Source organism: Metarhizium brunneum, chromosome 3, assembly GCF_013426205.1.
Source record: "Metarhizium brunneum chromosome 3, complete sequence".
Taxonomy (NCBI): domain Eukaryota; kingdom Fungi; phylum Ascomycota; class Sordariomycetes; order Hypocreales; family Clavicipitaceae; genus Metarhizium; species Metarhizium brunneum.
Genome location: NC_089424.1, coordinates 1,392,499 through 1,413,500, shown reverse-complemented (window position 1 = coordinate 1,413,500; position 21,002 = coordinate 1,392,499). Strand labels below are relative to the sequence as shown.

At 52.8% G+C, this 21,002-nt stretch overlaps 5 protein-coding genes across 5 annotated transcripts; 2 read left to right on the top strand and 3 right to left on the bottom strand.

Moving 5' to 3' along the window:
* Positions 1–6,522: 6,522 nt before the first annotated feature.
* Positions 6,523–7,500, top strand: G6M90_00g056910 (uncharacterized protein; the record flags this gene model as incomplete). Its single annotated transcript, XM_014688791.1, has 2 exons — positions 6,523–7,146; positions 7,255–7,500. The coding sequence occupies 2 exons, from the start codon at positions 6,523–6,525 to the stop codon at positions 7,498–7,500; spliced, it is 870 nt and encodes a 289-aa protein (XP_014544277.1).
* A 379-nt stretch (positions 7,501–7,879) lies between these two features.
* On the bottom strand, positions 7,880–9,193 carry BEA2 (Ketoisovalerate reductase BEA2; the record flags this gene model as incomplete). Its single annotated transcript, XM_014688790.1, has 1 exon — positions 7,880–9,193. The coding sequence occupies one exon, from the start codon at positions 9,191–9,193 to the stop codon at positions 7,880–7,882; it is 1,314 nt and encodes a 437-aa protein (XP_014544276.1).
* Positions 9,194–14,018: 4,825 nt separating this feature from the next.
* On the top strand, positions 14,019–14,503 carry G6M90_00g056890 (uncharacterized protein; the record flags this gene model as incomplete). Its single annotated transcript, XM_014688789.1, has 2 exons — positions 14,019–14,250; positions 14,310–14,503. The coding sequence occupies 2 exons, from the start codon at positions 14,019–14,021 to the stop codon at positions 14,501–14,503; spliced, it is 426 nt and encodes a 141-aa protein (XP_014544275.1).
* A 302-nt stretch (positions 14,504–14,805) lies between these two features.
* IRS4 (Increased rDNA silencing protein 4) lies at positions 14,806–16,881 on the bottom strand (the record flags this gene model as incomplete). The annotated part of the gene is made up of 1 exon (XM_014688788.1): positions 14,806–16,881. One exon carries the CDS (start codon positions 16,879–16,881, stop codon positions 14,806–14,808), a length of 2,076 nt encoding a protein of 691 aa, XP_014544274.1.
* A 1,368-nt stretch (positions 16,882–18,249) lies between these two features.
* On the bottom strand, positions 18,250–20,722 carry ase1 (Anaphase spindle elongation protein 1; the record flags this gene model as incomplete). The annotated part of the gene is made up of 3 exons (XM_014688787.1): positions 18,250–20,210; positions 20,267–20,534; positions 20,612–20,722. The coding sequence occupies 3 exons, from the start codon at positions 20,720–20,722 to the stop codon at positions 18,250–18,252; spliced, it is 2,340 nt and encodes a 779-aa protein (XP_014544273.1).
* Between the last annotated feature and the right edge of the window lie 280 nt (positions 20,723–21,002).

Sequence of the window (21,002 nt, the reverse complement as noted above, 5' to 3'; positions counted from 1 at the left end):
CCGAGCTTGCTACGGCATCTTCCACTTTCCTGGTCTCAATGCAGCCACGGACGCCCACTTTCGGCTTTCAAGCATGCCGGGTTCCCCCCTGCGTATCCTGATGTTTCGGAGTTTTGCGATGGATTGAACATTTCTGTTTATATGTATTTGCTTTTTTTTCCCCTTTTCTCTTTTCTTTCATGTTGTGACTTACTAGCATTATGCGACCGAACATGGCTGAGGAATACCCACCAGACATTATGTTGGCGGTTACGGCGCTGCCGAAGGTATCTGGAGAAAAGAGGGACACGAGGCCTCTCGAATAATTTGTTATTACGTGCAGGGAATGAGCGAGAGTGGAGTTGGCGATGTATTAGAAAAAGGGTTTTTGGGGGGGTGGGGAGACGAGCACTGTATGTTAGGCTGGGTTTACCCTACTTGCGATGTTTTGTAAGAGTAGTTGGAAGGGGACGGCAAGTCTTTGGAATGCACTATATGCCGAGATTGATAAAATCAAAGAACCATATCATGATGACTGCTATTATTTCCATGACTATTACCCGCAGAGTTATACTACCATCAGCCGCCGGCATATCTTGGTGTCTTGTGGTATAGTCTCGCCTCGCGCCTCGCGCCCTACATTGTACATACAGATAGGTACCCAATCGGGTACGCTGGGAATGCTGAGAGTGGTGACGTATTGTCGTCCGAAGGCACTGACCCTGACTGACCCCCCTACATTCCTTTTTTGGAGCATCAATTTCGGTAGTGACTTTGTACGACGTAGATCTAGTGCAACCCAGCGAAGCGGGAATGACTGTCGTCCAAGAGCCAGCGCCCGGGGTTCGAGGAGGATCCTTCGTGGGACTGAACTGATTTGGTGCGGGCGGGACGCATGTGCAGAGCGCTGCTCGTTTGTCGTCGTATGAAGGATCAGAGACTGACCGAAATTTACAAAGACGCGGGTTAAGGTAGTTGAGGCAGTGGAGATGCCCAGAGTCATGTCCGCGCCCCCGTGATTGATGGGACGTGGGTTTACGGATACATGTAGGACAGTTGGCGCGCTCAGGCGGCTTCACCGAGGGCGCGGAACCGCGCCCAGTGTCTGTGTCCCCTTGCCCGCCCCGGTGCCTGTCAGGCCGCTCCATCTCTGCATCGCTCGGCCATCTCGAAGACAATCAAGATGTGGTGAAGAAGTCAATCTGAGAGTTACCCAGACGAGTCTTCCGAGTGGCAGCTAGTGTCGTCTTCGCGACATGAGGGAGCGCTCCCAGGCCCCCATGCAGCGGCTAGCCCCGTTCATTCATCATGCATTAATGCGTGGCACGTCCCACAAGGGTGCATATGATACGATTGGCCCATCCGCTGGGGAGCCAGCAAGTACCAACCCCTACACGTGCCTATCGACGAATGGGGGATTTTGGAACTGCAACCTCATACAAGCGAAGCATCATCGTAGACGAACAGGGACAAGTCCAGGTGGAGGAAAGTCTATGTTGGGTGCGCGGGCAAAAGAGGACCAGCGTTCGTCTGACCGCAGCCTTTCTGGGTTCTGGGAAAGACGCTTGTTGGATCTGATTCGCATCAGACGGCGGCGGAGGACGGAATTATTGGAGGGAGCTGCACGTTGATATTTGAGACAGTCTGGTCGATCACTTGCGCCATCCATTTCTATATTTGGCTTGAACCAGGAATTGTGGTAGATGCCACATCAATGTAAAAACATGTGACTTGGAGGCTTTTTTTCTTTTTCTTTTTGCCCGCTTTAGCCAGATAGCCGGACGTGGCTGGCCCGATGACGTTGCATTCGAAAGGGCCGCCGCCATCGTGGCCTTTGACGTGGTAGTAATTTGATCTCGAGGTGGTTCAAGTTGGGATGGCGGCTCATCATCACTCTGCAATGCGGTAAAATATCAAGGTATTTTTAGCGCCAATCCTGAAGAGGCCCAAAAGAGGCGTGTGCGGCATATGGCTGGCCTGGACCATAATAAAGGGCCATCATGGGATGGAGACTTGCAGTATGCGTGCGAATGAGGGCTGCGAATGCTGATTGCCCCGTGTTAATAGCAACAGGCGGGAGAGTATCGTGACTAGACCCGAAACCCGAAACCCGAAACCCTCCAGCACTACATACTCCGTATGTACAATACCTGCATGTACAGCAGTACTTCGTGTTTTTGAGGAGAGGAGCGAACCCGATATTAATTGGGGTTGGAACAGGAACAGTCGTTGACAGGCATACTACCAGATTGACAGCCTGTCCTCCCCTGCGGCCCGGGTGTTAATGACATCGAAAGGTATACTCGACGTCTACCGGGCCGGACGTCGAGTGGATACCAAGGGACCGAGCATGGAATGTAGGCAGGCATGTATTGTATGTATTCATGTCTTCATGATGGCTGTGTTGCATCTGTGCTTTCACCCTTGAAGTCTGCCCTGACGCAGAGTATGCATGGCGTCGACAAAAAGCAGAACATGGCCTGTCGCTATTTCATCATTTCGGGGCTGTTCTTCATGATCAGACAAGAATAGCTAATGCTATTCTGATGCATTCATGTGCAGAGTGACGGACAAGACCCCGGACGCCAGTCCACAAGATATCCTTGCGCTGGCTTGTGGTCCCTGTAGAAGCATACCTTCAATTGTGGAAACCTGGCCCCCCCAAGCGACGTGCATGACCGAAGGGCAGATGAGGTGTCTGGGTTGTTCATGACAAGTCAAGCCATAGCGAAGAATACTCTCCAGGTCTTGTCATCCGATCGATCCAAGTTGGTGTGTTGTAGTGCTGTCGATCCCGGCCCCAAGGTTTCCCCTTGTCTGGTCGAGCTGGACTTGAGGATGGACGGTGTACGGCACAAACATGCTAGTCATTTGACGAAGAAAAGAGACCTCGTGGTGCGTTAAGATATGATGACGAGCATAAACGCGTGAGATGGTTGAGGATCAAAAAGCGGAGGAGAAGAAGTAGGAAAAAAAACAAATTCGGCTGCATCGAGGTTGGTACAGAGTAGTAAGGAAAGATAGATACCTCAGTTGCACTTTGGAATCATGGAGTCTAATCTCGAACCTGCAGCCTTCTCAGGATTGATGGAGAAATACAATGGCGGTTTTTGCGGAACGCGGTTTGGGTCGGGCCTGTCAGCCAAACCCCAGGTACCTCGGTGTTGGCCAGATAATAGGTACGTACCTGAGGCAGGTACCAGGCTGAACTGAGGCGCTCCTTCTTTAGCCGCCATTTTGACAGCCTCCACTCACCCGCAAGCCTCACAGACCCTCAGTCTGGTGCCATCTTCTCTGCTCACTTCACGCCTCTGTCCCTTTTCATCGACACCTCACCACCCCCGAAACTGGACGAGTCGGGGCTTCTCAAGCTGCTGTTTTCATCTGCCCATCGTCGCACCTCGCATAGCGTATCATCAATTCATCCGGCATACCGCTCCCGCTCAGTCGCCTCGGATGCCTCCCCCATTCTTCAGCCGTACCATGCACCTCGTCCTTCTTTGATTAGAGCAATGCTCTGCCAATTGGCGCCGCTCCCCGCAGGCCAGACCTTGCATTTCTCGCTTATACGGAGTACTGGCTCAGCCGTACATAGTTTTTAATTACTGGGGCGGTGCGTTTTGGCCTCGCCTGTCATATGCAACCGTTCCTGCATCAAAAGCTGGCCTACGGCATTGAGCGCTATGATATCCGTTCATTTTAATCGTTGTGCCTAGGCAAGCGCCTCTCGCGCAAGAAGGATTGTCGATCGGGCGTCTAACGAGGATGGATGGCAAGCAGCCAGGAAGAACGGACCGCGGTCAGTCTTCAGCTGACCTGGGGGTGACGTGGGAGTGTCGGGAGTAAAGCACTCGGTAGCAAGGAGGGTTATGGAGACAGCGAAAGCTCGCGTTCCGGGCCATCTCGGACAACAAAGAAAACATCCAACGCTGGAGCTTGCGAATTATTACTTGCATTCACAGCGAAATGGCTACACCTTAGGCACATCAATGCTGCCCTCCGCCTCTCCCCACACGCCGCGCGCACCACTTTGCATACACCTCTGACTAGCGTATTCAAGTGGATGCTGACGGCCCTGCCGCCGACCCTTGCGCCAGGTTCGGCTTCCTCTCCGAATATTCCATTGTCTCTGCCTTGGAGGGCTGTCTCGGTGCCACGAGATACAACTGGGAATATGCCGCACGGCCCAATTTATCCGTGCCATTCTCAACCTTGAGACCTTTGCCTTTGGCTTGCAGAAGTAGCTTCTTCTGGGCTGGTCCTCCGCGGCAGCGGTTGCCGACTAGTTGATGCTGTCTTCGTGTTTGTCGTCTTCGAGATATTGGCCTTACCGCCAGCTGTCGGCACGGATCTGGTCGACTAGGAACTGGGTTAATTGGCGTTCATCCCGCTGCGCAGATGATCCACCTCCTGCTGGTGGATGGGTTGACAAGTTGACAAGCTTGTAACTTGTATCTGCCGTCGAAATTTCATGTAGGGCGGCTGTAGGTGTGCAAGCCTTCATGCCGGCCCGTCGACCCTCCTCCTCGTCAGATATCATCCCCATGTCTATTCTATGCATTTCCCTTGCAGAGTACCTCGAACGGGGCCTTCAAGTTGCTCAAGGGATAAGCGTCCCCTCAGATTCCCGCGGCATCCTTGACCAAGGTTAATGTACAATACACACAATGCATTTATGCTATGTGGGGGTCTCTCTGGAGGCTGGTCATACCGATTTTATGAGTATGCATAGATGAGCAGACCTTTCATCTGCTATAGCCCATCCTGGGATGTTATACCCCCATCGTCAAGGTCTTGCCATCCTTTCTACCATGTCCCCTGTTGTTGCGCTTCAACAGACTCCACAGACACACAATCGAGCGTGCCTCCCCCGGTCCAAGACTGAGCACCCTCGCGCTACAATATTCCCTCGTCCGTGTAGTGGAGGAGGGTGCTGTGAAATTGTTCGTCTGCATGTACTCCGAACCATTGCTACATACATTCTCGGCCACAACCGCGGCAGATGCTGGGTTGTCGGCCCCAGAGAACCAGCCTGCGGTAGTTCGGGCCCTGCTCCTGCGACAGGGTCACGAATCTAAGTGCGGATGTTGACCGGTCTACCTCTTTCTGGCTCTGAATGACCTGGCTTCTGTATCTAGCGGCACATAGCTACCCTTGAAAGGCCCTTGAGAAGCATGAAGACCACCCCTGCCCATGGATATTACCGTATAAGCATCTGGCCATGGCCTTGGCAGTGCCCACTACAAATCTTTACAAGAGCGAAATAGGGAAGTGCTCAGCGGAAAGCCTTGACAATTTCTGGAGTGAAGAGACATCATGACGGCAACACTCATTAAACTATTCTCCGATCTGTACCGAACCGACATGGTCCGCTCTGTTCGGAGTCATTTCCAGAAAGGACATGATTTCGACAAAGCGCCGGCTCTAGTACTAGTATTCCATTCTCATGAGCCCATGCCATTTTATACCTACCCAGGCACAGAACCTTTTGAGGTCCACACCGACGTCTTTGTCCTTGGTCTCCATTTTCGGCATCTTCCTTGTGGAACTCCCTCTGCCCAAGGGCTCCTGGGAACGCTATGGTTCCAGTTAAATATCGACCTGGATCCTGTCACTAATACCCTCAGTCAAGACGAGGCTATCCGGAATAACAGACTTTAAGAGCTGCATGGAGAGCTTATTACCATAAAGCATCATTATCGCCAATACTGCAAAAGGGAGGCTCCGAAAGACACTCTCTCCACCTGTTATTAGTGTCAGACTTGGGGCTGCCTCGAGCATACTACTACTCTACTTACTACTCTACTACCGCACCCTCTCACTCGTTACCAAAACCCAACCCTGGTCGTCGCCACTCTCACTCACAGCAGAGTAGCCCTACTACTGGGCTGTGGAATATTGGTAACCTAACGCTCCTCTGAGCGCTAACCTCTTCCCTTCAGCAGCATACACGGCAGGAGAAGCGCTTGCCTTCCCTCTCGCAGACGCAGCTTGCCACAGGCAGACCCTGCTTACTGGTGTTATTGTCCCCGACGAATTACCATCCGACTTCCACGACAGCCGATTCTAATTCGTGCCTCTCGCTATACTCGAACCCTGAAAACGACAGTACTTCAGACAGCACTCTTTCCTCTGGCGACAGAGCCCGTGAGGGCGTTCTAGTTGTATCAAGGCCGTTTGTCAAGAGGTGAGGACACCGTTCAGGGCTCACTGCTCTGACGGAATCCCTGCGCCGAAGACACGCTGGCGGACAATTATCGAGTCGGGGGCTACAGTGTGGACTTTGCTGCTGGCCATGAAGCTCACACCGGAAACCAGAGTCAGCTTCAGCAACCGTACTCGTCTCCAGCCCAGCAAAATCCATTTCAAAGTTCCCAGCAATACCAATACAACAGCCAGCAACAACCCAGATCGTCATTTGCTCATTCCGCGGTAACAGGAAGCAGCACTGGGAGCAATACCTCTCCAGAACCCGCACATGGACACCCTTCGTCGCGATCAGGAATCCCTGGACAACAACAATCCCACCAACACTCCCCCACTATGCAGTTGGATTCTTCGCAGATGGGCGGCCATCGGCTTGGCCACGTCCAATTCGGTTCTGTTACCTCGGTTTCAACGCAAATGTACTCTGCCACAGCATCGCCCACGGAGGGACATGCGCCATTTGTTGCCAACAGCGCGAGTAGGATTCGAAAAGACGGCTTTGACATTTCCATGGGTGGTGTGACTACATTAGGGCAGTCTAGTTTGGAAACCATGCCATCCAATTCCATCGGCGCAGCATATGGACAAGCGGCGGCGGCGGCGGCGGCGACCTCTTCCAGCGTGGGCGCCTTGTCCCATCAGGCACAAGGACCTCAACTGCACCATCACCACCACCTTCCAGATCTAGGACATTTATCCAAATCTATGCGTCGAGATGATGGCAGTGGAGCACCGAGTATGGTCGGTCAAGTAGGCATGCCACCACCAGCTCCACGTCCTCGGGGCCCGAAGCTCAAGTTTACCGCCGAGGATGATCAGCTCCTTATAGAGCTGAAGGAACAAAAGAACTTGACATGGAAGCAGATTGCTGACTTCTTCCCTGGGCGTTCCTCAGGGACGTTGCAAGTTCGCTATTGTACCAAGCTGAAGGCGAAAACAACACAGTGGACCGACGAAATGGTATGTCACATAGTCCTAGTGGTAGAAGTTCTGTGATTATTGTGGCACGCTTAGTGCGCTTTCGTATGAAACGTGTTCTATACCAATGGCTAACGCTTCTGAAACTAGGATCACAAGCTTCGCACTGCATTGGCCGATTATGAGAATGAAAAGTGGCGTATCGTTGCCCACAAGGTTGGTTCGGGATTTACACCAGCGGCGTGCAGGGAGCGTGTCTTGGAACTCATGGGTGCCGACGACCCCGATACTACATGGCAGTCAATGTCACCGAGGTCCGCTTCAGCAGCTGAGGAATCGGACACTATGGAGCTGCCCCAAATTCACCGGCCGTGGCATGGAAAATCAGAGTTTTGATTCTCATCGATTTACTCAAGAAGATGCAAGAACAGGGCGTCAGCGTGGGTTTTGAAGACGTCTCGGGTGATTATCTGCGGGGTTGAAAAGAGAACTGTGGAAACGAGATGCTGCGACTATGCTTTAAATCATTAGCGTATTAGCGTTGTGTGCAAAAGCGAACAACCTGAGGGTAATGTTACGATGGAAAAGGCATGTGGTAATATTAACAAGGTCAAGAGGATAGTCAAAAGGAAGAAAAAAGGGGCGTTCTGAACTAAAATCCTTGGCACATCGGGTACTCATGGCACATACCCCTCACGACATATTGGTCTAGTAATGATGAATATTAACGTTATATGTTTCGATTGTGGAATTATTCTTGTTCTTAATAAACAACCTAGAGAAGTCTATTCGCAAGTTCGGCCTGATTCAAAATTACATTGCCCTCCACGAGCTCTATAAGAGCACGGTGAGTTGACACATCCAGTCGCTGATCAAGAAATGCCGCCATGTCTACTAACCAACCGTTGAAATCTCTAATCTCTGTTGGTTTTCCAGCTTCAACATCCTGAAGCATAGAGCTGCGGTTTTCGCCAACTTGAACACCAAATCTATATAGCTTCTTCTTCAAATATGGTAGAGAAAACCGCTCTGCCAGCCCCTTCTGCAGCTCGTGAATGTTCTCAGTGGGGATGTCTGATTTAGACGGTTGATTTTGATCCATATATGAGGCGAGAATATCAGCACTACTTTCATGATTTACGAGGGCGTGGATGACCGCACTCGTCTCCGCTAGTAGCTTGTCCAGGACCTGCCCGAGGGGGTTATTCAGCTCGCCACCAGCGAAGAGTTCGCCGTTTTTGCAGCGTAACAACGCCGTTAGGGGGTTGATAATGGCATTCATCACAAGCTTTTCTAGCTGCAGTAGCCAGAGCTCGCCCGCAGAGACAGACTTGGAGTTCAGAAGGGGCGCAGTAGCGACTTGCGTCATGAAAAATTCAACGCTGGGGGGAGGATGTGGGTTAACGAGTACCGGGCCAATGGACGCGTCCGCCAGAGCCGTGTGTACGCTCTTGAAGGGTCCTACAGACAGCACACCGTGATTAACAATACAAGCAAGAAAACTGGGCGCGTTGCCTGCCTCATATCGATGGGCAATATATTCCTGGCCGTGCGGCGGCCAGAGCTTGGACATGCCATTCTGGGCAAACACAACGGTGCTGTGCCTGTCCAGGTACCCTCGGAGTCGATCTGCTTCTGGCATGGCGGCCGATGCCTTGGTTGATATGAAGAGGTTGCGCAGTTTTTTACCATCCGCCACCTCCCGTACAGGGCCATGGTCCGGGGCAGTTCGAGTCCACCACTCAATATCGAAATCCTTGTTCTTAATAGCCACGCTATCACGAGTGAGCTCGACACCATCGCCCTGAACCCATTGCGTCAGAAGCTCTTTCCTGTGCACCACGAGGGTGATGGGTGGAGGCCTAGGTTGCCTTGCCAGGCAACTTGCATAAAGCCTTCCAATGTTGCCGACGCCGAGGATGAATACCCGTCGATCCAGGTCATTTCTGCCGCCGGTAGGGCTAATAGCTGGGGTGTTATGCTTTGCACCCAGATCGAGATTTTCAGGCGTCCACGCAAATAAATTGGGCGGAGGCCCCTGATCTGCAATCAGAGTTTTCAACCAAGCTGGTTGCTGGCTGGACGGCATTGTGTAAGTCGAAAATGATGAAGACTGGGCGAGCTTAATCGACCAAGTGGGTATGCTTAGAGTGCGACGCAGCAGTCTGGGCCCTAGAGTCATAACTGGCAAAGTCAAGAGCTGGCAAAATTAAAGCAATCTCTTCGTGCTGTCTTGGGGTCGCAGACTAGGCGTATCCCTCGATGAAGTTTGTGCGATAAACACGTGGAGAAGGGGTTGATGGCTGGGTTTAGCGCTCTCCATCAGGGTCGGCTCGTTGGACCGTTAAGATGCTTTTCTTAGGTTGTTCGGTCCAGGGCAGGGTGCGTATGGGGTGCTTCAGATGTTGGGGGCTGTGCGAAAAAGTAGATCTCTTTGGCGTCTTTGACGGCGTCAGAGATGTCGTATGGATGGGATGAAACGGCTGGATGATGTGCATGTCGTTGAATCGTACTTCGGCGTGTGGTGTGGCTGAGAGTGAGTGTGAGTGGCTGGCCCCTCCTGCCTTACCGTAATTGCCCGAGGTACGTACCGTCGATGCGCAGCTACGAACATTGGAACCTTAGATTGCGGAAACCCACATGTTGCATCCATTTTACGATGATGGCCTCAACATTTTGACTTCAGTCCAAATCAACGCAATTAACTACCACACTCAAGTGCCATTCAACGTGTGCTCTTGCCCTAGGATCATTTCAAACGAATCACCAGATTACCGCATGGGCTCGTACAGGGCCATGCAGGCGGAGTCCATGGAACCTGTGGCAGATGCATTTTGCCCGCCCCGCCCTGCTTGCTGGCATCCAGCTTGTTGAGGTACATATTTCCAAAAGACGGTCAACCTTTCTGCCATACGACCACTTCCTTTGTGAGGCATCAACAAACTCTCAGGGCACACAGGGATAGAACTGAACATACTATTATACGGCTGCCTGGAACCCCTTGTCATGGACCCAATTGCAGGCTAGAACTGGGGATCATCAAAACATTATTAGTACCAGAAGCTTGGTCTTAGCGCACTCTCCAAATTGTGCCTGGGTATTTTGAAAGCCAGGCCAAAACAGCGAACCGTTGTCCAAGAGGTCGATTTATCACACAGTCGGGTTTGTCTCTGTTGCCTAAGCACTCTCCCGGCTCCAAGGATTCACAAAATAAACAAGATTGGGTATGCCTCACCAACCACGTGACGTCGCTAAACCGGGATGCTATAGCCAATATATCATACGAAGTCTTGTATCTCGCCATGGTTTGGACATCAGAACCAGGAGCAGACGGAAGTGGGTACAGAGGCATGGGACGTGAGTCAAACATACCTCGTACATACATAGTTATCCATTCTTTCGCATAACTGACAGGATGATGACGTCGCTTGATTCTTGCCTTAATGAGGCCGTGATATAGTAAGCTCAGGACCTCGGAAACATTTGGCTCGATGCCGCGCGAAAGGATGTCGTGCCATTCCCACAAACACTCTATAGCCATTTGGCAAGGCGCTCACAAGTGACAGCATATGTTTTTGGCGACACCATGAAGGCTGATGACGGGCCATTCCAACAAATTGTCACGGAGGAAACTCGAGATGCTTCACTGTGCGTACTTGCAATTTGCAATTTGAGAAGGGCACGGTCTTTAAAAAAACGAACAAAGCTATCCTGGATACACAACTGAGGATAATGCCACAAAAGTTGACCGATTCTCATGCCAGAAGCCCTGGGAGACAGACAACGAGCGCAATTCTCGAAAATAAGAGGCATTGGAGCAAGTATTCTTGTTATGTGAAAGCGAATTCGTTTCGCTGATGACCGTTCGCTTCTGTGCTAGTATTTCCGCAATACTAGTGGTATGTCAAGGAGAGCCATTCAGAATGAGGGAGGGTACATCGACGGTCCTCCTCGGTAGAAGCAAGAAGCATTCCGCTTCAATTACAGAGGTAGGCGGAATGAATGTGGCAGAGGCCTTGATTACAAAGCCCGTTGGAACCCGCGAAGCTAGCTGCTCTTTAACTACCAAATGTTGAGGCATGCGGTACATCAATAACCCTGTTATTATCGAACCAAATATTGGGAAGCGCACCCCGCACAAATACCAAGCGCCCCAGCCGGTATTCACATCTGTTGCGTAATCTGCCAATGTTATGATCCCTGTTTTGACTCTCGGCAGGGATTACTGGCCAAGGTGGCCAAGACATGTAGCAGATAGGAGCAGCAATTTGGCAAAGTCCGAACTCGCCGGACCCGATAAATTGTCTGGAAGCAAATGCGTGCAGATGATTTCACACAATACGATATGACCCAGTACACAGCCCTTGCCTTCTCAAAATCCGCGGGCCTCGACCCGTTGATATTACTCGAACCATATGACGGTCCGCCGGTCCGCAGTAACCTTAGCGAAAAGTTTAATTCTACAGGCAAGCATCTGTCGAACGAAGACCCAGCATCTCCAGAATTCGCAGAGAAGGGAGGCGCGACTCATGGCTCGAAGTAGAAGCTCTGTTATAGCTGTCTCCTCTAATATTGGCTTCTACCCTGGGCTTGAGTGGCTCGTCCATCCCCTGCCCCGGGGTTTCCGAACGATCTATGAGCTTAGTTCTAATACCTTGGCGTGATTATGGACCGACTGCTTGTCAAGACGCCCGGACGTCGCTCCAAGAAGCAAATGCCGTGACAATGGGTATGGGTTTTGTCGCTGAATGCGTCCTCGGGCGATCGAGCACCGAATGGTGGACAGCCCGGTCACCTTTGCTTCACTAGAAACTTCCCGAGAGGCTGAGTTTCCTGTTACTTCTTGGCAAAATGGTTCTGGCAGCATGGGTTCCAAGATCAGCTAATGGCAGATGATGTGGAGGTGCAGGAACTCGACTGCGGTCACAGAACCTGCCCTCAGTACTCGCGCAACATCAAGTTGGCAATTATGACACTCCGCCGGGTGTGTTCGACCTGAAACGTTGAGCAACAGCGTGTCATCGTAGAGAAGCGTCCATATACTTCTTATTCCTGGCCGAGTCCCTGTAGGTTATGCTGATTCCAGTGGAAACTGGGAACCCGGAGGCTGCCAATTTCATGGAATCACGAAGATGTACAAGTCACCACGACTATATCATGGAAATAATCGACGGGGAACACTCAAACTGGAGCTAGATGTGAGGTACCGGTGTTGGCAAACATCGAACCAGCTTCTCTCACTCCTAAATCACCTTGGGCTAGAGAGGAACTGCACGAGCGGGATTAATTTTGGTGAGCCTCTGTTTCCCGGACTGCGTGTCAGATATTCCAAAACAGCATCAAGACGCAAGACAAAATGCCTCATATGGCTGATCAGCGCATGGCACACTCGCAGTCATACATAACAGACATCGGGGCTTGCACACAACTCTCCAGTTTCCGGTGCCAACATGATCTCTTCCTTCTTTGCCTGCACTCGGCGCAGGGGAGGGGGGAAAAGGCCGTGCAGCCAACAGACCTATTGATGTATTGCACCATTTTTGAAGACAGAATTGTGCAGACACGCTGCATATCAGGAAGGGCAAGGGCTGGAAGTAAGACGCCTAGCCACGAGTCATTCCCATACAGACCCCCAGAAGGAGGAGGAAGAGAGAGAATGAATGCCTGGAATGAATACCAAAGCAGTTCGCTGCAAGCAAGGAGCTTGCCGTCGCCTGAGCTCCGAATGCATCGAGTGTGGCTCGATTAGTTGCGGTGAGCCACAGCCGTGCAACAATGACTGCAGATATGAGAGGCAAGGATACATGAGCTGACGTAGCTGGAAATGAATACGGTTGCTTATACGTCGCCAGGTTTGTGGGAAGATGAGTGGTCTGCTGTTCGATGCTCGTTCCAAGGTTGTACACGGCCGTTGTATTGAGCAGTATCTGTCACCATCGTCTGAAAATGACGCAGACAGAGATACACGCCAGGCAACGCCCATGGTCCGAAAACCAATCCAAGCCGCTCAAGGATTCATGATTACCAGCTTGATGCCGTCCCGACATGCCAGTCTCAAAAGGGGATCCCCCGGCCCGAAAGCCAAAGTCGAAGAACAAAGACGCCAAAGAAATTTCGGTTTATTGGGCCGACGCTTTACGAGCTGGTAGCAACACATGGTGCGTGCGGCACCTGATCCGATTCGGGATGATCAGCATGAGCTCTGACGGTGAATTGCTCGGCGGGCTCACTCTTTTTGCTAGGTGCGCTCACCCCCCTCAGTAGGTAAGTATGTATCGCATGTAATTAAACTCTTCCCATATTCTAAAGAGATAATTTATAATAGAATATATTTACCTACCATAAAATATATTATAATATATTATAATATATAACTTAATATTTAGGTACCTGTTGGTGCGTGAGCGCACCTAGCAAAAAGAGTGAGCCCGCCGAGCAATTCATCTCTGACGGCAGCTCCTGCATGAATGGACGGTCCCAATATGCAGGTGAGCCAACCGCCGACACAAAGCAAGCTCATAGTACCGAATCGCCGGAACTGGGAACCACCAAACAAAATACGAACAAGAGACGCGGCCAACAGCATGTGAGATGGGCTCGTGTCTGCCGGCCAAGGCCAAAAGCAAAACGCTACGTCCGATTGATGGGATCAGCCGTGGCAATGCCACGACACCTGATCGACCAACACTGGCAAACAACGAAGCTCCGAGCTCGAGTTCAAAGCAGGTTTTCTGACCAGAAGCCGTAGCTAGCTGCCAGCGCATACGAAAAAAAAAAAAAAAAAGATCTCAACCCCAACACATAAATATCACAACCACCCCTCGGTCACATCTTGAATCAAGCATCGTACAAATCACACCCATCGTCAACCACTTCTCCAGCCCCAGTCTTGGCATCCATATCATACCCTCGCCATGCGTGCCTCAATTGCTTTCGCCACCGGTCTGCTGGCCCTCGCCAACGCCCGCATCACAGGCATATCCGTCCCCGAGACCATCCGGCCGGGCGACACCGTCAACGCCACCATCATCAGCGAGAACTACATCCAGGCCGTGTACGACGTAGCCATTGTGTTCGGCTACGCCCCGGGCCACGGAACGCCCGAGAGCCTCGGACTCGTCGCCGGATCAATCTACCTCGGTCCCGGTACGCCTCACCAAACGCCCGCAAGCCGGCCGGACGAGCGCTAACAAAAAAACGAGCAGGCCAGTCGAACCAGCTACACAGCTTCACCCAGCAGGTTGCCATTCCGGAAAGCGCCCCCAGAGGCAGGGGCCTCATCACCGCCAGCTTGATGAGCCTGTACGGCGCGCTGCACATGCCCACGCTGAGCAACTTCAACGTCACCGTTACCTTTGGCGAGGAGACGTCCACCAAGTATATTTCCAGCCAGTCCTAGAGGTTACTTTGAAGTTTGCAGCGAGTTGGAGCACGGAAAAAAAAGGGAGAGAGGAAGTACCTACCCGTGGATTCACAAGAAGCGAGCCTTGATAGATTGAAATACAATGAACACTATTTTGATATTCCAACCAAGCTGGTCCAACGACGAACCGTGTATTAAATAAACAAAGGGCTCATGAATGAAGCCCGTCTATGACCTGTACTTGACATCTAAGCAGCGGCCGTGGGGTATCATGCTGCCATGCTCGCATCGCCTCCTCTTGACCACTCGACTCTCCAACAATAAAAGCACATGCGGCATCACCTGGCCTTGGGCTTCGAAATACGCACCCCGTTCGCGCTGTCCCACACGCTGTCAGACACCCTCACGGGCAGCTTCCTCCCCCTCAGCCGCTGGTCAATCAGCCACATGCCCACGATGAATTCCTGCCTCGTCAGCATCCCAGCGCGTCCGCGATCAACCAGCTCCCACACCTCGACGAGCTCGTCTTCCGGCAGCCGGGACCGTTTCCAAATCTCCCTGGCCACCACGTTTGCCACGCACTCTGCCGCGATCCTGTGCAGGCCACTGTCTAAACTCTGCGACGGACTGTCGTCACTGAGCAGGTAGCCGCGATTAGACGCCCAGACTGCCTCGTATCGTTTGCGTTCCCTCTGAGTGATTTGATCCCGCCATCGTTTCCGCGACCCTTCGTGGTGCGCGTGCTTGTTGCTAGATAACTTGTGGCGGTGTGCTATTTTCAGACGTTCTGGGTCGTCGTCGGAGTGGCTTTGCGGCTGCCGAAGAGTCTGGAGCAGATGAGGCGATTTCTGGCGTTTGGGCAGACTCGGTGGAGGAAGGGAAGATCCGGTGTTGTGAGGGGTAAGTCTATAGGAAGCGAGGGAACTGGCCATCATGGCGCTGGTAAGGGGATCGAGTGTTAGATTGGTGGTAGACGTGTTTGTGGGCCGGCGACGTCGAGGCGCATCGCGAACGGGGGATGTTGGTGCACTAGCTACGGATTCTCGTCGTCTCACAGGAAGAGGAGGAGGTGTGTTCTTCCGGCGTACGTGACGAACAGGTTGTTGTTGCGGGGGGGACGGGGAGACGATTGGCAGACCAAATTCCGTGAGAGGTGTTGCGGATGAGCTGCCACGGGGCAAGGGCGTGTCTGAATTCACACGACGCCGACTCCGACTGCCAGTTTTTCTCGTCGCCAATCTCTGGCTTCCCCGGGGTTTTGGAGGTGTTGGAGGCCGTATGCCTGTAGTCTGAGTACGCTTGTCCGGGTCTGGTGAAGGTGAAGAGTCGACCTGATCGTATGCGCCAGGACTGCTCAAGATGGGAGGTGCCAGCGTCGGCGTGATCAGCCTCACCGGCTTGGGAGATAGAACTTCGGGTGTAGACGTGCTAACTACCGAAGGGGGACTCGGAAGTCGCACCTTGAGAGGTTTAGGCGCTGGTTTGGCGGCAGGTCTTCGGGGTGATGGCAGCATCCCAGCTTGCTCTGGCTTTGGTCCCGCAGGCGGAGGCAGCTGAGGTTTCGCAGGCTTGGGAGGGGGTTTTGGCGAAGAGGTGAGCTGCTGTGGCATCTTGGGTTTTGGCATTGGCATGGCTGATATCTTTTCCGAGCTTCTATGGGGAGGAGTGGGCGGCTGTTTCGGCGGCATGGAACTCGAACGCGGTTCATCTGCACCCTGCGGCGGCGTGGGCGGCCGTACATGACGACTCTTCGATTTCGGTTTCGGCGACGGCGCCGGTTCTCTCTTGTTTGCCGGCACGTCCACCCCCCGCGTGGCATCTCTCGACTCTTCAGGAGGCGGCGTCCGTCGCCGTGCCGGTCTCCTCGTCGTATCGCTGCCCTCCCCGGCCGCTTCAAACATGGATATCAAGTTCCCCGTGGGAGCGATACTCTCCGAATCGACGGCATCCGCGCTCCCCAGCAGGCTCGCTGCCCCAAAGCTAGTCTTCCTCCGCGGCGTTCTGACCAAGGGACTCGGACTGACGCTCCTGCTGGCGGCCAGCGTAGCGGCTATAAAACTCGGGCTCTTCGGATCCAGCCGCTGCGCAGGCGTCGTCGGCTGCAGCTGCGCCTGGGAGCCATTCCATTGATGCAGCCTCGCAGCAACCACACCCGCCCGGTACACGGGAGACTCGACGTGATGGCCGTGGGCACCGTTGCCCCCATCGCCCGTGGCATCCAGAGCCACCCCAAGCGGACTTCTCGACCGGCCGACCGACGATGAGGCCCCGTCCTTGCTGTGATGCGGCAGCGGCAGCGGCGGCGACGTAGCTCCCACTGCTGGACTGCGCTGAAACGCAAGCGAGGCGCCTCTCAGAGCAGTAGCAGCGTCGTCCTGCGTGCCACCCGAGTGAGATGCCGCGGCGGGATTCATCGCCGGGACAAGACGACTGGCAACGACATTAGGGAGGTGTGTAGACAAGGGCAACGAACGCGTCGGCCAGACAAAAAGGGGCCGATTTCGGCAGCGAGTAACTACTCTCTGTAGGGGGAGAGAGCAGCACTGTTTCCTCAAAAATAAATAAATAAAAAATAAAAAGAGTGCAACAGGTAGTCCCGGGCCCCGAATACAAGCACAAATGCTCTGGAAAGCACTTGGCAAGAGAGACAGCCCGTGGTCAGTCAGATGACAGCTCGGAAGACGGGGAAGCCAAAATGTGGAGATGAGACGGGACCTCGACCTCGAGGCTCAACGTCAGACGCAGTCGCGCAGGTCCCCGGCAGCCACCTTCCACCTTGATCCGTCATCCAGGCCATCCGAGCCAACAACACTTCCTCCCATGTTCCCCCAGCCCTCTCCTATTCCATCAGTCATTGATTGCGCTGGCTCTACACATCTATTTTTGGTACATTGGCAGGAGTCAGTACAGTCAATACAGTACTAGTATTGCACGACCAGGATGCGATGTGAGTTCAACACAGCCTACAAGGCAAACTCCACACTTGCGCATGTCTGCCCATTTCAATTCTCGTATTTTACGCGTCTGGTACTAGTCACTTTGGTATCAGACTTGGTTCCATCCCTCCATTCACGTATCAGGGCAATGTCACGGCAAACCACATCAATTTCAAGCAAAAAGTCTCGCATCATGCGCACAAACAAAAGCCGAGTAAAACACAGGCTTGATTGCAAGCACCACAACACAACGTCTTATTCACAACAACACTGTACCCTGTATGCAAGTCGCAAAAAGATCCCAAACGCCAGCTTTCCCAAACGCCGTTTCCCTCGCCCCCCCCTGGGCTTGTTCCTTGTTCGCCCCGTCAATTCCCATTGTCCAAGTCCTCTCATTTCCGTCCATTCCGCAAAGCATGGTACGCACCGCCTTAGTATATACGTCCTGGGCGCTTTTGCAAGCTTGTCCTTCAGTATAAAACACCAGTCTTCAGAATAGCCCCCGACAATTATAGATAAAAAACAGAACAAGACAAATCCTAGATAGGTACAAGTTCAAAATCCGTAGCACGCCCATCGACGCCAGCCCTGGGCGCGAATGCTCCGACCATAGCTAAGAGATATGCAGGCACGCCTCGTCCAGGTCTCCAAGTGACCCAGCCAATCGACGGGATGAGAGAGAGTGTTATCCGTTGCATCATAAGTTCATCCGAGTAGCGACGACGCTGCTGGTCGGCCAAGACAGAGAATAACGAGCATCACACATAACGTTCGTCACAATCCCCATGCCGTCACTGCGAGTTCATAATGAGCGGGATTCAAAGTTTGTGCGGCTCAATCATATCCTCAAAACACGTCTTCATCAGTCCATTCGCTGCCGGAAATGATCCGGTTACCATCGTTATCAATCATGACTGGTGCTGCTGCGTATGGTGTCCCAGGAATGCCTCGTAGGCGTTTGGCCTGGCTGCTTGTAGGTCCATGGCCCTGCTCGGGCTCATACCTCTTGCCACGCGCAGCTCGGAGCTTGTTGTAATAGTCTTCTGAGACGTCTTCTTCTGGCTCGCTGTTATCATCGTATGTTTCCCAGTTCTCAGACCCGGAGATGGCAGTCGATGTGTGTGAATTGTTTGACAGTTGCCTCGAAGGCGCTCCTTGTGGGTATGCAGAGCGTGGTCCGCGAATTGTTGCGTAGCGGTCATCATAGCGATCGTCATAACGGTCATCATAACGGTCATCATAACGGTCGTCATAACGGTCGTCATATGCATCCTCGTAATATACTGGCTGTGTGTGGTTGGACAAGTTAGAATTGGATCGCACACCCCGGGAAGGTTGAGCGCCGTCGTCGTAAACATCCTCGGGCTCAACTTGGCGCACAATGCTCGAACCAATGCCTGTTCCCCTGTACGGATTCTTTGGTGTCTGTAGTTCGGGAACCGACTTCAAGTCACGCATCTTTGGTGGCGGAGCACGGACTGGCGCTCCGTTTCGAAGAGTCTCTGCCCTCGACTCTGGTCGTGATGGACGCTCGGGAGAGTTGCCGCCCGTCTTCAAGTTCGACAGGGGAACACGAGCGGGAATCCTCGACGGACTTTGTCTGCCGGATATCGCATTGGTCTTGCCTGGCGATTGCATTTTCTTTGTAGCAGTTCGGCCCGCCGCCGTCGGAGTCTTGGTCATGGAGCGAGGCGGTACAGTTTTTGTGCTAGGGACTCTTGTGAGACCTGCTGATTTTTTCACCGTCGACGGAGGTGCTTTTGCTGGAGTTTTGGATCGTGAAGCAGGGCCAGCCCTCTTCGTTTCTTCTGGTTCTAATTCGTCAAGATAGCGCTCTCCGAATACCAGAAACGGCCGACCATATTCGTCCTCCCATCTTTCGAGCATCTTGCGGACTTCGGCTGACACCTTGGGCAGTTCCTTGGCTATCCGCTTGCGCATCTTTTCCTCTCTCAGAAGCTTTCCGGGGTCTCGCTTCTCACCCTTTTGGCCGCGCATCATGAGGCGAGAAGCATCTTGGCTCGATGCTGCGAGGTCGTCCCGGTCCTTGATCAGGCTCTTGTGCTTGTCGACCACGGCCAAAATTGGCGCGCGTTGCTCTCTGAGTGCCTCTAGTCGTGCGACCTCGCGCTCGTGCGCCTCCAATAGGGCGTCACTATATACGTCGGAAAAGGCCGGAGTGAACTCAAGCATCTCGTCTTCCGAAAAGTAAAGCGAATCCCACAGTTCCTGGAGCTTGACGCGAGAATCTTCAACAAAGAGGTGAAGGTTTTGTCTCTTTAGCTCGTTCAGGCGCGCCAATTCGTCTTCGAATTCATTGATTTGACGGACACCGCATCCCCTGTTTTTGTTGAGGAAAGTCTTAGTTTCGCCTTCAACGATGCCAAGTTTCAGCCACAAGGCCTCGACAGCGGATCTGAGGTCCTTTAGTCTCCTCTCGCGGTTCTTCTTCTCGTCCGACAGGCGATCTCGCTTCGTGTGAAGCCTGCTGAGATCTTCCTGGTGGAGACCAAGCTGCTCAGGCGCATCTCTGTAGTACTTAACAATCGCACCGTCTTGCTGAGCTTGAGGAACGCCAAGTTCCGCCCAAAGTTGGATAATCTGGTTGGACAATGCCTGTGCCGAAGCAATACGGCGCATATATTCGTCATAGACCCGGGTGAACTCAGCATCCAGCTTCTCGACGTACGTGTTGGATATGTCAAAAGTGGTCGGGAGGGATTGGTTTGGTCCCGTGGGTGGAAGCGCGATCTGGACAAAAGTTGGCTCGAGATGTGATGAGTACGACTCGAGGGCTTCGACGAGCGCTGTACCGAACATTAGCATGACAAGAAGCGTTGCTGGAACGGGACAAAAATCCTACTTTTCACCTGCTCGAAGCGTTCCTTGTGCAGACGACTTATCTGAATGTGCTTCTCCCGTAGGCCCTGCACGCAGCGGTTCAGAGGGTAAGTGATTTTGAACTCTTCGTCCTCCTGGTACTCTCCTCTCCGGGGCTTAGAATCGTCCAGCGACGCTTCCATTTGTCGGATGGTTGTGATAATCTTCTTGGCCTCATCAATCATGTCCTTTTTCTCCGTCGTGACCAGGCGCACTTGGCTATTGAGTGCTTCTGACAGAGCCGTGAAAAGCTGCGAATTGGTCAGCCATGTTTTTTTTTTTTTTTGCAAGGGATTGAATTGGAGATGCAAAGACCGAGGAGAACTACCTCTGACTCCCGAGCCTCGCGCTCATGATTGGGGACTCCAATCTCGTCAAACAGGCCATGCAACTGCGCAATGCTGCCATTGACCTGCTGGGCCAGGTAACTGGTGTCCATGATTCTCGTCGCGTCACGACAAAACGGCGGTATACCTGGGCAAAGGTGACCCTGTGCAGCGTGTAGATGGCGAAGGTGGGATGCAGATATTGATTGTTTTTTTGACTGGTATGCGCGCGCTGGATTTCCCGCAAAGTGGCGCTATCGTCTGTTCCCAGTCTGCGTCTGTGGGTTGCCTGCAGTTCTATCTGCGGTCTGTGTTTACCTGGTGATGTGGTGTGTAGTTGCCGCAGTCAGTTCGTTTTGGCGTCGGCGTAAAATCATCACATACCGCCTATCA